General features: G+C 40.6%; 1 protein-coding gene across 1 annotated transcript in view; it reads right to left on the bottom strand.

Moving 5' to 3' along the window:
* RIF1 (replication timing regulatory factor 1) overlaps window positions 1-13,181 on the bottom strand; it is a gene marked incomplete at its 5' end in the record, with an annotated part of 30,249 nt that extends 17,068 nt beyond the window's left edge. The window contains 15 exons of the mRNA XM_083864914.1: window positions 501-587; window positions 817-917; window positions 1,572-1,634; window positions 1,863-1,973; window positions 2,260-2,409; window positions 3,500-3,617; window positions 4,481-4,632; window positions 5,951-6,089; window positions 6,180-6,272; window positions 6,957-7,146; window positions 8,342-8,436; window positions 9,248-9,378; window positions 10,728-10,824; window positions 11,572-11,650; window positions 13,027-13,181. Coding sequence (XP_083721040.1) covers window positions 501-587; window positions 817-917; window positions 1,572-1,634; window positions 1,863-1,973; window positions 2,260-2,409; window positions 3,500-3,617; window positions 4,481-4,632; window positions 5,951-6,089; window positions 6,180-6,272; window positions 6,957-7,146; window positions 8,342-8,436; window positions 9,248-9,378; window positions 10,728-10,824; window positions 11,572-11,650; window positions 13,027-13,181 — 1,761 coding nt within the window. The remainder of the gene's footprint in view (window positions 1-500; window positions 588-816; window positions 918-1,571; window positions 1,635-1,862; window positions 1,974-2,259; window positions 2,410-3,499; window positions 3,618-4,480; window positions 4,633-5,950; window positions 6,090-6,179; window positions 6,273-6,956; window positions 7,147-8,341; window positions 8,437-9,247; window positions 9,379-10,727; window positions 10,825-11,571; window positions 11,651-13,026) is intronic.
* Between the last annotated feature and the right edge of the window lie 1,519 nt (window positions 13,182-14,700).

Below are 14,700 nucleotides of genomic sequence, written 5' to 3'. Positions count from 1 at the left end.
AAGAGGGAAAAATGGAATCTTAAAATGCTGCCAGATCCTGGGATTTGTTTATTTCCAGGTTACAGCAAGAGATCTTTTGGAAAAGTTCTGTTGAAATTTATCCCAAGTATTTCAGGTTGGCTAATGTTGAGAGTATTTAACAAAATGTATTTAATATCTGTATTTAATAATTAAAACTTCAAGCAGGAGCACACACTCCTTCCTGCTGAGTCTGCTCCTCTCCAAACAAAAATGCCCCAAATTCAGCAGCATTTCAGCCTCTTTTCACAGCTTTTTTGTGATTATTTTCTGAATATTTTATTATCTGTTTCTCCTTTCTGATGCAGCAGAGAACAATATTCACTAATGACAATCAGCCCTTTTTCTGCAGTAATTTCATTAATTAGAGACAATTTAATTCCTCCTCAGAAGTGAGGCCTGCAAACCAAAGAACATGAAATAATTTGACTTCCCAATCCCTTTTAGCATTAATAAAAGTCCCAGAATTAATTCAGACTCACATTTAAAAGGTCCATATCAGCAACCTGATAAGCTGGGGAGCCCAAGACTTTTGGAGGCAACTCCTTGACAGTGATATCAATGAGAGACTAAGTAGGAGAAAAGGAAAAAAAAATATATTTAAATGCATATTTTCTGAGTGTTCAAATATTTTAAGCAACACCATAAATAAAAGTAAATAAAAATAAAATTGAAACTATTTCCTTCAGTTAAAAATAATAATAAAAAAATCCCATCAAAGTGTTTTTTGAAGCACAGGAGAACCCTGTGCCCAATTGTGCTGTTAAATCTGGAAATGCTTTTTAACAAAAAACTCACCAGGATTTTCTGCACAGGCAAAGAGTTTGATCTCACAGTGTTTTTTAAGGCCTGGAGTAACATGGTCAGTATTTCTGAGCCCTGCTTTTCTTTCTTATTTCCTGGAATAAAGAATATTTCCAGTCAGAGCAGAAAGGTCACTCCCAGCATCATTCCAACTTTTAGGGCAAAAAAAATAAAAAAAATTTCCATGTAAATTTGTAAAAAATTCACCAAATTCTTCAGACATTCAGGTACCAATTCTGCTCATATCATAACTGAGATTTTAAAGTTTAAATAAAAACCTTCAAGTTTAATTAGGAAATGGAAACACTTTTGTTTCGTTAAGGATTTGCATTTTGATAGCTTAAAGCTGTGGAGTTTTGTGTTCAACCAAAGAAAGTTTCTTCATTTTCTGTTCAAATTTTCAATAGAAAAGTTTGCATTATGAAGAATATTCTGGATTTTCCTTGGATAAAGGACATTTTTAAAATAGGAAAGAACTTTTTATAAACATCACAGTTTACTATGGAACAGAACTTTATTAAAGAAAAAAAGGCAATGAAGATAAAGAGTCAAAAACCTGAATTTTTGTCTCCATTCCTCAACACTAAAGACTTGTTTTTCTTTTGAAATTGCTTTAAAAACAAACAGAATTATTGATTCAGACTAAACCAAATTAATGAAGCATCAACAATTTATTTTAAGTCTAGTTTAAATATAACCCACCTGTGACTGGTGAGCAATGCCAAATGAAAGAAAATCACCCTTTTTACCTGCTTCAATTGCTGTTTTTACATATCCATTTATGTCCTTCCAGATAACATTCAGCAAACAATCTGCAAGGCAACAAATGGTTTTATTCAGTCTGCAATAAAAATATCCACCAAAATAAAAATTGTGCTAAAGGACAGAATTTGATTTGAGCCAAAACTCAAATTTCAATTCCAAGTCAGAGCAGTTGTACTTTTAATAATCTCAGGATTATTAAAGTGTTGATTTCTTGTGTCTCCCTTGCCCACTTGATTTCCCAGAAAAATATTTTAATTTCATCACTGAATTCTTACCAGGGACTTCTTTTCCAATTGCAACAAAGCCATCCTGAACAGCATTTATCAGAGTGCTGGCATGCTTACAAAAAAAAGAAGGGCTACTGATCAGTGGGTACTGCAGAGGCTCTACAAGAACAAAAAAAACACACATATTCCATAAACCCGTTACTTGGCAGCTTACTGGGAAAATAAACCTTAAAAATCATTGAGTATTTGTGCATTTAACAGCATTTTTAACAGAAAAATAGCTTCAAGGTGACAACACTTAAAATCATTTTACACTTAAAATTTAAATAATTTCATTCTATCAGACGAGGTTCGAGACTACGCAATTACATTTTTTTAAAAAATAAATTTTTTAAAATTCTAGATATAAATTTTAAAAAAATTAAATCTATAAAATTTGTAATACCTAAACTAAGCACGAGCTTGTTCTGCTTGGCAAAATCCAGCACTTGTGGTCCCATGAGGAAGTGGAGCAGCATTTCAATAGCCAGGAGCTGGATGGAAGGGAAGGGCACCACTCCTGCTGTGCTGCTGTTCAGGGCCATCCTGGGAGTGCCTGGGCTCACAAAGGGGAAAAAAAAACACAAATAAAATCTCAATTCAAGCAGAAAAAACACCTCAAATTCATCAAAAAAAATTTCAAATCATGGAGTGGTGCTCAGGTTTCTCAGTTCGCCATCACAGTGTATTTTCTCCCCAAGTTTAAATATTGGCCCCAAAATTGTAAATTCTGGGGCACTAAAGTTTTATTTTGGCCACATAAATATCTATGGAAGCTGTGGTTACACAGGTACTGAATTGTTTTTGGATAAATGTGCTGCTACAAAACAGTTTCCATTGGAAATTGTCACCAGAAATGCAAATTTAAGAGGTCTTGGCAAAATATTTTGAGCAACTCAGCTGTGATTTCACAGGACTGAGATGAACATTTTAAAATAGGGAACAGAGAAAACTCCTCAAATCCAGGACATCCCTGAGGCTCCTAATTACAGCAGAACAGAATGGCACAAGCTTCCAGAAAGGGAAGAAAAATCAGGAATTCTTTATTGGATATTTAGATATAAAGCTCAAATAAATGTGGTTTCACATGTGGGTAAAATATGAAAATTCCTGATGGATCATCATCATCACTGGGAAGGGTTAGATGGGATTTTGGGAAGGAATTCCTGCCTGGGAAGGTGGGGAAGCCCTGGAACAGGAGTGCCCATCCTTGGAAAGGCTTGGAGAAATTTGAGATATTGGGAAGAGTTTTAAGCTCATTCCTGGATGAGCTTTCAGGTCCTTTCCAAGCCAAATCATTCCAAGATTCTCTATTCTTCAGGCAGAAACTAAAAATGCCACAGAAATAAAAGGGCACGTAGAAATAGCACATATATTAATACATGAAAAATAAGATTTGAAGCCAGAGCTGCATTAAAAATGGTCCTCAAACTGTGATTGGCACAACTTTTTAAACTTTAAATAATGACTGCAACAGCCTCATTTCACCCAATATAAATCATGAGCCCCGCAGTGCCCATGCAGAAAAAAAATCACTGTTTTCAAGGACAATAATTATCAGTGAAAAAGCAGAAACATGAGAGAGAGAAAAGAGTCTCTGCATGTGAAATGCAGCTGGAAATTTCACTGGGTTGAGGTTTCAGTACCTGATTTTTGCCCAGGGGTTGCTGGGGCCAGGCTGGTGTTGTTGGGCCTTGAGGGGGTTCCAGGGAATGCAGCAGCAGAATCCACACTCAGGGTACTTTGGATTAATGGGACACAAACCTGCAAAGGGAGCCCAGAAACAGCTACAACAGCCAGAAAAACCTCATTTCAAACATCACACGCTGGGCTGCTGCTCAAAAAGCAGAATTATAATCAATTAGAAATGTCTGAGCAAACAAAAATTCCTGTTGGGTGCAATGTGTTTTAATAATCCCCCAAAATTTTTTTTCCCTCCCTTTACTCCCAACTTCAAGATTAATTTCATGAAATCAAAGTGTTGAATAGATACAGGCCCATTCCACTTCCAATGTGACTAGAAATGAAACACCTGCATCATTTTTCTTTTTCTATCTTCCTAAATATTTATGGTTTTTCCATCACTTTTCCTATGGGAGCCTTTTCCAAGCCCACACTTCCTTCCTTCATTTCACCTGTGTAAGTGGGATTTGCCACCACAGCTGTACTTTTCCCAAATATCAATATCTGCCCCAAAACTGTAAATTCTGAGACACCAAAGTTTTATTTTGGCCACACAAAAATCTCCATGGAAGCTGTGGTTACACAAGCACTGAATTGTTTTTGGATAAACGTGCTGCTACAAAACAGTTTCCATTGGAAATTGTCACAAATTTAAGAGATCTTGGCAAAATATTATATATGACTGCACTCAGGGGAGATTTTCAGAGATGCTGACAGGTCTCTCCAATATTTTGAGGCTGTGAGTCCCAAAATATTCTTTCTCCACAATCTGGAAGTCACACACCAGGACAAATTGGTTCCTTGAGTGAGTTTGGTTTTTTACAAACCACAAAGGGATGCAGCAGGGATTATTTTACAGATAAAAGGATGCAGTAAGGATTATTTTACACAACTCAGAGGAGCCTGAGCTGCTCAGGGAGGAGGATTATTATCTCCTGTGTTACCTGCTCAAAGTTGGAGGGCAGGTGAGGCCCCAGCCTCATCAGCAGGTACCACCACACCTCCAGCTTGGTCAGTGCCAGGGCCTCTGTCCTCACGTGGATGGAGCTCAGGGGCTGCATCAGCAATTTCAGCCTTTTGGCACTGCACAGGATGTCTGGGACAGCAAAAAGGTGCATTTCAAACAACAAATATTTAATCCCAGCCCAGCAAAATTTCATTAAATCATTATGTTTTTCCCTAATGTATTTTTAGCTTTGAATTCGATCACCGCGAATTTGTAAAATTCAAATCGCACCAATTTTTTTTTTTTTTTATTGCCCAGAATAATCAAGGATTTCTCTTCAATACCAAGACTGAAATTAAGTTTTCTGGATTCCAACCTGACCCTGCTTGAGAAGGGAGGGTGGATCCAACCTGACCCAATTTGGGATTCTGTGGAAAACAGAAGAAATTCCCTCTTGATTGTTAAGTCCCATCTGCTCCAGGGAAAGGAAAATCAAACACTGAGTTTTCTCTTCAGAGCACAGAGAAGCACAAAGTAAAAAATATTGTATTTTGACACAGGGTAGACAAAAAACTTGTCCAAAAATCTTTAAAACAATTTTTATTTTAACACCTCTGGAATCCTCAAGTGTTGCTTTTCTCCAGTTAAACCAAAGGATCCAAAATAAAATATACAGAATGTTTTAATTCTCTATTTCATTGCTGTTTGGATCAATTATAGCACTGCAAAACATCATTTCCTAATTTTATACTATTTCTACAGCACTCCCAGCAGAAAAATTAGGAATAGAAAAAAATGACTGATCTCCTTGCCTCAGAAGAAAACAAAGGAAAAAAACAAAAAAAGAAACAAAAAAACCCTTCAGTTTCCTCAAAAAGAAAACAAGGAAAAAAACCCCAAAGAAACCCAAAAAACTTTAACATCCTCAAAAAGAAAAAAACCAACAAAGAAACCAAAAAGCTTCAATACCCTCAAAAAATAAAACCAAAACAAAAATAAAACCAACAAAGAAACCCAAAAAACTTTGATTTCCTCAAAAAAACAACAAAAAAAAACCTGACAAAAAAACCCAAAAAGCTTCAATTTCCTGAAAACAAAAGAAGAAAAAGAACAAAAAAATAAACCCCAAAATCTTGAATTTCTGCATACACACAACAAATTTTATGCACCATTTGGACACTCAGTGGTACACAAACAATGCATTGACCACTAACAGATAATTTTTTTTCCCAGTTATGTATCAAAGTAGGCAAAATAAGTCAGGATTAATTTTTTTTTTTTAATCTACCTGGATTCAGAGCAAAATTATCAATGAGGCTCTTCCATGCAATGAAGGCAATTTTCTTCACCACTGGGAAGTGTTACACAAATAATGCATTGACCACTAACAGATTATTCTTTTCCAGTTATGTATCAAAGTGGGCATAAAAAACCAAGGTTAAATATTAAAAAAAACCCCAAAAACTACCTGGATTCAGAGCAAAGTTATCAATGAGGCTCTTCCATGCAATGAAGGCAATTTTCTTCACCTCAGGGGATCCACTGCGGAATCCCAGCTCCTCCAGGTGCAGCAGGGAGTTGATGAAGCTGCCACTGCGGTGCAGAGTCTGAGCAGAAGAAAATTCAGAATGAAAAGAGATTCCTGCTGTTTAAAAACCTCCTTTTTTCTGAAAGGTTCCTGGCTTTTCTCTGCTCACCTTTCCAAGCAATCTGACAAACAGGGGCCACAGTTTTAACACGAAGGTTTCGCTCTTCGCGGAGAACAATTTCTGAAGTTCCGAAATTAATTTCTGCAGGTGAAAAGAAAGAGAATTTCTACAAGGAATAGATTTAAAATATCAAAAAAAGCTATACAGACCAATGTCTTGGGACACAACCAAGCTGTTTCTACTTCAGAAGGATTTAGTTCTGTACCTCACAGCATTTGCTACAACCTGATTCTCTTTTTTGTTGAAATTTTTATCTTGACAGTGGCAACCAACAAAGCAAAGTCTGTTTCATCAAATATTTGCATTTCCTCCAATTCTAAAGTTAAAACACACCCTGACCCCAAGCACTACCTTGTTTGGTTGGGGTTTTTTTGGTTTTTCAGCAGAAAATGAGGTAAAATAAATAAACCAAGTTCTGGAAGTGAAGGGGAACATGAAAAGCTTCATCAAAAACACCAAAGTGCCGCTGCTGCTGCATAAGCTGGGGAAATCCTGCAGGATATGGAAAATGCTGAGTATCCTCTGCTTTCCTGCCTCCACCTCTACTCTCAGGCCTCCAAATTCTGTCTCTCATCCACTTTGTTGGGTTTTTTTGGTACTTTTTTAGGGCACTTTTTTGCAGTGGCCTGTATTTACCTTCTCATTAATTTTTAACATTAAAATTGACATCAAGAAGTTGCTGTCAAAGCCCAGGAAATCAAATTAATGCTCCCCCAACACCCCCCAATTGCTGTTGTTGATAAAAAGCCCAGATTTGTCACTCACTGTGGTCATCAGGTGCTCAGTGAGAGCTGCCACCTCCTGCTGTTTCTGCAGGAGCAGAGGCATCCCCATCTCCAGGGCAGTGGCACCTCTCAGCTGTACTTTGTGAGCTGAGTGGACAACCAGGGGGATGATCAGCCTTGCCCACCTCACAGCCTCTTCTCCCATCTGGCCTGGGGTTTGCTCCATTAAGCTGCATCCAAATAAACAAAACAAAAAAAAACCCATAAAAAAGAGGTTACAGATCTCTAACAGACACTCAACATTATCTTTGTATCATCAATAAATGATTTAAAGGGAATTATTCCAAGTTTTTTTAATCAATTGTATTAAAACTGCAAAGTTCAAGTGTTGTTTCAGATAAACTTCTCCCCAAAGCACAACTGCCTGATTTGAGAGCTGTTCTTTCTGCTTTCTATCACAGTTATCAGCAGAGGAGCTGAGAGCCTGCCAGGAATGCACAATGCCCAAGGGAAATCTGGCCATGAACCATCCCTGGGGGTTCCCAGGCAGCTCCCACACAAATCCCAGCAGCTTTTGGAAAAATCCCCAGCCAGGTTTGCACAGACTCCATGAGCACTGGCCTGGTCACAGCTCTGCTTTTATCTTCCTATTCCCAAACTGTCAGAGCACACCACGACAAAATTCCACACATTTCCACCATCCCACACACCCCAAAAAAGGGGCAGAAATGGGAATATCTGGGATATATTCAACCTAGCCTGGATCTAGAAATCCTGAGATTTTGTCAAGCCCCTCTTTTCCCCAAGAAAGTCAAATCTCCATCCTGCAAGTTTATGGAGAATTTTCTCTACTAAGGAAAAGTTCTGCCTTTCAAGTCATTTTATTAAAGCCAGAGGACAAGAAGTGTTTAAAAGAACTATTTAAAATGGATTTGCAGCTCAAATCAGATGCCAAAAGTTGAAGAGAAAACTTAAAAAAAAGAATAAAGGTACAAGCTCAATGTCTTTACTAAAACAGAAATTAAATTAATACTAAGTAAAGATAAAGTTTGAGTATTTGAGTTCTGCTGACCAGAACAATGAGCTCACAGTGATGGTCCTAAAAAGTCACCTTTGCAATTAAACAGGAATTTCAATTTCAGTGACAGGAAACATTGCACTAAAATGTGTTGCCAAAGGGAGATTTTTAAATAAACCCCCAAATAAAGACAGAGAATTTCTCAAGCAGGGAGGTTCTGGGAACAATCCAGGGAATCACTTCTAGCCCAGTCAAAACAAGGACAACACTGGAGGAAAACAATCCTCAACATAATAAACAACTCAAGAAAAATTAAAGTGTTTTTTCTTTAGTACTTTTAGTGCCACTCAGGTTTTGTACAAAGACTTTTACTAAAGGATGACAATTAAATATTGCAGAGCACTCACCGGATAATGACATTAAGTGCTTCATATTCAACCACAACAGACTGAACTTCTCCTTTAGTCAGGATTGTTTCCAGGGTGGAGAGAATATTGGACACCTGAGGAAACAAGAGAACAGCACAGTGAGTCTCTACATACAAATAACTCCATGAGGAGAAGGAATTAGGACATTCCATTTTCCAGGATTATGCCAGATCTTGTTTTAAACTGGAATATTCACGACTTTTCTCCCCTATGACATTTCATTGCTTTCTGCTCACATTACAGCTTTTCCCTCAAGGAAAGCAATAATTTCTGGCTCAAAATTGAATTGATCAATTCCAAGAATTGATACTTGGCTGTCAGAATTGATGGGAAACAAACCTTTAGATTCAAAAGCCACTGAGTGGAGAGTGACAAAGACTTTGCCTCCTCCCCCTAGGAAAGGACAGCACCAAAATGAAAAATGAAGAAACTCACCCTCCTTTTAACCATTTCTGAAGTCTCCTCAGTGTGAGGAAGGAGGCCACCAAAAGAAAAATGAAGGAACTCACCTCCTTTTGAACAATTTCTGGAGGGAAAGTCTGCTTGGAGAAAGGTTGTGAATATTCCAGCTTTTCTCCCCTGTGATATTTCACTGCTTTCTGACAGAGCTGCTCACACTGCAGCTCTCCCCTCAAGGAAAGTAATAATTTCTGGCTCAGAACTGAATTGATCAATTCCAAGAATTGATACTTGGCTGTCAGATTTGATGGGAAAGAACCTTTGGATTCAAAAGCCACTGAGTGGAGAGTGACAAAGACTTTGCCTGCTCTCCCTTGGAAAGGACAGCACCAAAATGAAAAATGAAGAAACTCATCTTTTTAACCATTTCTGAAGCCTCCTCAGTGTGAGGAAGGAGGCCACCTAAAGAAAAATGAAGGAACTCACCTCCTTTTGAACAATTTCTGGAGGGAAAGCCTGCTTGGAGATGACCCAAAGTGCCCGAGTGCAAGTGTTTTTGTCTGAGGATTTCACGGCGACGCCGTTCACCGCTGCCAGCAGGTCCTGGATCTCAGGGGCTGAAAACAGAGCACACAAACCCTCAAAATAATCCTCTTCAAACACATTCCAGCTCATTCTGCTCACCTAAATTTGCTCAAGATCCATTCAGCTGAAATTCCCAGTGATTTATTGCCTTAAGCAATCACTGTGGAGCAGTTCCTCCCCTACCAAAGTAGCCAAAAATGGATTAATAAACAAATACTAATAATGCAGTGCACCTGTATCACTTTTATAAAAATCTATAACATTAAAAGACAGCTTTTTTTCACACCTGGGCTAAAGATTAAGCATTTAATTATTCCAAAACTTGGATTTTAAGTGGATTTAGCAGCACTTTGGTCATAAATTTATTTTAGAGCCTACAAGAGATTTTTGTTATTAAAATGATAAATCTGTAGCTCATTACATAGAAATTAATAAGGTTAATACAGGACTAAGAACTCAGATGGAGAAACCATGTGTTCCTTTAAAATTCAAGGGTAGGAAGCTTGATTTATTGCAAATTTGCACTTTGGAGGGACATTTGCATCAAAAACACACCCAAAGGTACAGGAGCTGCTTGTCCTCCCTCCCCATTTAAGTGCCCATTGTTTGCAGGGCTTTGTGACTTGTGCAGCCTGACATTCCCAAACAGAATTGTCATTTATCAAACAGTTAGAAAAAAGAGTTATGAGAGGAAAGGAAGATTCTACATAGACACTGTTAGAAATGCTTCATTCTCACAGGGAATCAGGGAAATTTGGCAGAATAGGAAAGCAGAAAACACTGAAAAAATGGAGAAGAACCACAAGAATCAATTTCAAATGGGAAAAATGTTCTTTCCCCTGTTACCAAAAACATGTGGTTTTACCTTGAGGCAAAGCTTCGAGCTCTCAAAAAACAAAACCTTTTGTGAAAAGAATTTAGCACTTTCTAGGAATGCAGGTCACAGGATTTTGGATTACTTTAGATTTATTTGGAATATTTGGGGCAGGAAAAGATGACCTTTAATGGTCTCTTCCAACTCAAACCACTCCATGATTTGATGGAACAAAGGAATCTCCAAGAAAAAAAAAAACTCTACTCTGCATCCCCAAATCCTACAAACAGGTTCTTCACTCTTTTCCCACAAGAATTTTTTTTTTCTCATTTAATTTCACACAACTAATTACTGATTGCTGCCAAAACATTTAATGAAACTAGAAATTAGTAAAACAGAATTAGTGTAACAGCATGAAAAATTATTCCTTTACTTGGGTACAAGATGTAATTAATGAACACTGCTCATATTACAGAGAAAACCTGGTTGAAATTTCAATAAATTCTAAGAAAAACATAAAGGGAGAGCTCTGATGGATGTATTTATGGTCACAGTTTGTTTGCTCACCAGATAATTCAGCTGTGTTATCTGAATTAAAAGCACAGAATCCCAAGGCCTTCAATGCTGCATTACTGAGCTCCAAGTTTGGACTGGAAATGTGTGCCTGGAAAAATAAAACAAAAAAACCCAAAATAAATCCACAGAATCTCAGGTTAGAAAAGTAACTGAGAAATATTAAATTTATTGTTTGAATACAAACTCTGCTGGGAAGATTTCAAAAGCAAACACTCATGCAGGAAACCCTCCCTGAATTCTGTACACACCAAATCAATAAAACAACCTGAGGTGCTGAAGGCACTTTTTGCTCTCTGTAATTAAAACATCTTTAATGAAATAAATCCCAAACATCCCAAATCTTTCACTTTGGTTGTGCATGTTGTTCTCTTTCTTGACTTTCCAATTGTTTTTAAGCTTCTAAAACAGAAAGAAAAAACAGCTGAGAACAACCTTTACACTAATCCTTAAAAACCCTTGACATTTCCCGCATATTCTGAATTCTGAAGTGTTTCTAAGGCAGCCAAAACACACAATCTCCTCTGGCTGGAGAATCAGATTTAAACTGTGGGATGCTGCCTGAACACATCCAAGACCCAGCAGTTCATTTTTATTTTTTTTCTGCACTAACTCCTCATCACAAGAAACATCAATTTAAAAAAACAAAACAAAAAACCACCTTTTCTGCTCTGTCACTACCCTCCAAAAGGTTGTATTCCATAATTCCAGAGGTCTTTTCCAACCTTTATCATTCTGGGACACCAGAAATGAACTTAAATTTGAGTTTTTCAATGCCCACTGACCTCGCCCACCAAAATACATTGAAATACAAGAGAAATAAATGGAAACTCCATACCTTGAACACTCTGCAGAGCTGAGGGAAGTGTTTCTTCAATTCTGCACTAAAAGCTTCTCCTCCTTCACCAGTCAAGCGGCTGCCAAAGGAGCAGGAGGGAAAACAAACAACATTTACAAATTAAACACTTTGTAACTGATCGAACTTTTGAATTTCTGACGCGCAGGAGAAATTCACACAACGCTGAAGGAGCTGAAGAGGCAAAAAATGTCACCACAAGGTCTGAGCCAGCAGCAAAATCCTGTACAAAGTGAATAATGACTCGTTTTTTCTGCCTAAATATTTATAAAAATATTAAAGGCTTTCACGTTTTGAGTCAGCTTCTGTAAGAATATTAAGATTTAGCGTGAAAACTTTTTAAATGACTCGCTGCAAATGAGAAATATAGAAATGCAGGAGCTGAAAAAGCACTTTCCTCACAAGCAGAGGAAAGTTCAGAGCAGGAAAATCCTGGTTTGACAAGTAACAAGGATAACTTTGCACACAGGTGAGGAACATCCCTGGGAAAAAAACCCTGTAATTATCCCACAAAACGTTAATCATCAATTTCTCACTGCAAAACCCAAACCCTGTTAAGCTCAATCATCCAGGGACAACCAGAGAAACCTGTTGCTGTTTAATATTTACATCAGGAGGTTTTTTTTGCTGTCAGTAATTTCTAGAAACGTGTAAAATCTGGTTTCTGAGTAATTACAGCTTTAAAAGTCACTGCAGAACTGAAGGGAGACGCTGAGAAAAAAGAGATGGTACCTTTGCACAGGATAAAATAAAAAAGATGCAGGTAAAGGCACAACCTCATGGGCAAGAAGCGCCTTCCAGAAAAAAAAAAAAAGGCAATTAAAACAAGAATTAGTATTCCTAATATCTCCAAAAAGGCAACGAAAAACTTCATTTTTCCAACCACAAAGCTGCGAGGCTTTGCCGTTAAAAGAAAGTTATAATTTTCCAGTTCTTCACTCATTTCTGATGATCCCCCGAGGGATCCCGGAGGGCAGAGAGGTTGTGGGACGCTCAGAGGAGGCTGGGGGATGCTCGGGGGAGGCCGGGGGATGCTCGGGGGAGGCCGGGGGATGCTCGGGGGAGGCCGGGGGATGCTCGGGGGAGGCCGGGGGATGCTCGGGGGAGGCCGGGGGATGCTCGGGGGAGGCCGGGGGATGCTCGGGGGAGGCCGGGGGATGCTCAGAGAAGGCTGGGGGATGCTCGGGGCCGGGGAAGGAGCGCTCCTTTCTCCCTTTCCTTCCTCCCCTCCCTTCCCTCCTCCTTCCTGCGCTCCCTCCCCCAGTCCCGCGTGTCTCCCGCGGCCTCTCCACCCCAGCCCAGCCTCCTTAGGGCAGCCAGGGCAGCACTCCCCGCTCTCAGAGCCCTCCCGGCCCGGTCCGAGCCCTCAGGACCCTCCTCAGGGAGCTCCGCTCCCCTCCATCAGCGTGCGCGCCCCTCTCACCCCGCCGCGCTCACCTGATGACGGTGAGGTGCGCGTCCGTCAGCTCTCCCGGCGGGGCGGCGGGGTCCTGCAGGGTCTGCAGCAGCGGGGCGAGGCTGGAGGCGGCGGCAGGACGGGGCTCGGGGCGGGGATCGGGGCCGGGATGGGGCTCGGGGCCCGGGGCGCTCATGGCGCTGATCGCGGCCGCCCCTCACGCCCCGCGCGCCTCCCGCGCTAAGATGGCGGCGCGCGCGCGCGCGCGGGGGACCCGGCGCGGCGCGCGGGCTGCGGCCAATGGGGACGCGGCGCGGAGATTTCCCGCGCCCCGCGGAGGCCACGCCCCCCCTCGGCGCTGATTGGCGGCGGGGAAAAGGGGCGGGGCCGGCGCGGCGCTGAGGGCGTTTAGTGCGAGCCGGGCCCTGGAGCGGGAAATGCCGGGATTTGGGAATAGCGGCGGAAAAAGGATCATTTTCCGTGTCCAATCCCACCCTGGGCATCCCTCAGAGCGCTGTCCAAACCCTCCTGGAGCTCTGACAGCCTTGGGGCCGTGACCTTTCCGTGGCGAGCCTGGTCAGTGCCAGACCACCCTCTGCCAGACCCCCCCAGAACCTTTCCCTAAATTCCCACCTAAACACGCCCTGAAACAGTTCCGGCCTTTCCCTGGCTCCTGTCCCTGGTCACGGAGAGCAGAGGTGGGAGCTGCCCCTCGGGAGGAGGCTGTAGGTCAGCTCAGGTGGGGTAAAACCCCTCTTTAATGGCTGGAAATGAACCTCCGGCTCCATAGGGACCTATTGCGGCCTTAAACCGGAATTCCCTGAGCCCTCCCGTGTGGGATGAGGGGTGAAATAGGAAATCCCGGCGCTGGCAGCGAATCCAAAGTGTTGGAAAACCTTGAGATATCCGGGGTAGAGCGTGGCCGGGCCTGGGTCACCTCCAGGGCTCCCTGTGCCTGCCCTGGGAAAGGGCTTTTCCCAAAAAAAAAATACCCCATGGGGATTCCAGCTATTCCCTGATCCTCATCCCTATCAACCCAAGACTTGTCTCTTCCCAGTCAAAGAAAAAACAACAATAAAAATCCCCACCCCGAGGTCATATATAAAATATATAAAATATTCGCATTCTCCTCATGCTTTTCCCTATTCTCTTCCCAATGGACTGATGCTGATTTTGGAAAATGGGAATGCTGCTGCGAACACAAGGTGGCAGGATTAAAAAGCACATTTTAAATGCACATTTTAAATCCCATAAATGTGGTGATATAGAACTCGTTTCCTGGAGCACGAATGAAGTGTTGGGAATAACCAGGAGAGGAGCTGCAATGTTGTTTTCCAGGACAATATTCCCAGTGAAATTACAATAAACACTCAGAAATTAAATAGATTTAAACAATCGAGAGTTAGAAGAAATAAAACAAAAAATGGGGCTGATTAGCTTAAGATCTTTCCTTGTGCAAAACCATTCCTGATGAATTCAGATGATGAGGAGCACAAAATGCTCCCAAAAAAAATTCCCAGGAGAAGTTCTTAGTGGGGATCAGATTCCAGCAGATCAGAACCAAACTTAGAACTGATTTATTCCTTTAAATAATAATAATAATAAAATAACTCACTGCAAACTTGGTGTGGGTTAGAACAGAGGTAGCTTTAATGCTGCTTCAGTTTAAAAAACATCTAAAGAAAGATTTTTTAAGTTTTAAACGAGTGTAAACA

Source organism: Zosterops lateralis, assembly GCF_965231275.1.
Source record: "Zosterops lateralis genome assembly, chromosome: 7".
NCBI lineage: Eukaryota > Metazoa > Chordata > Aves > Passeriformes > Zosteropidae > Zosterops > Zosterops lateralis.
The sequence above is the reverse complement of the archived record's forward strand: the minus strand, read 5'-3'. Positions and strand labels throughout refer to the sequence as shown.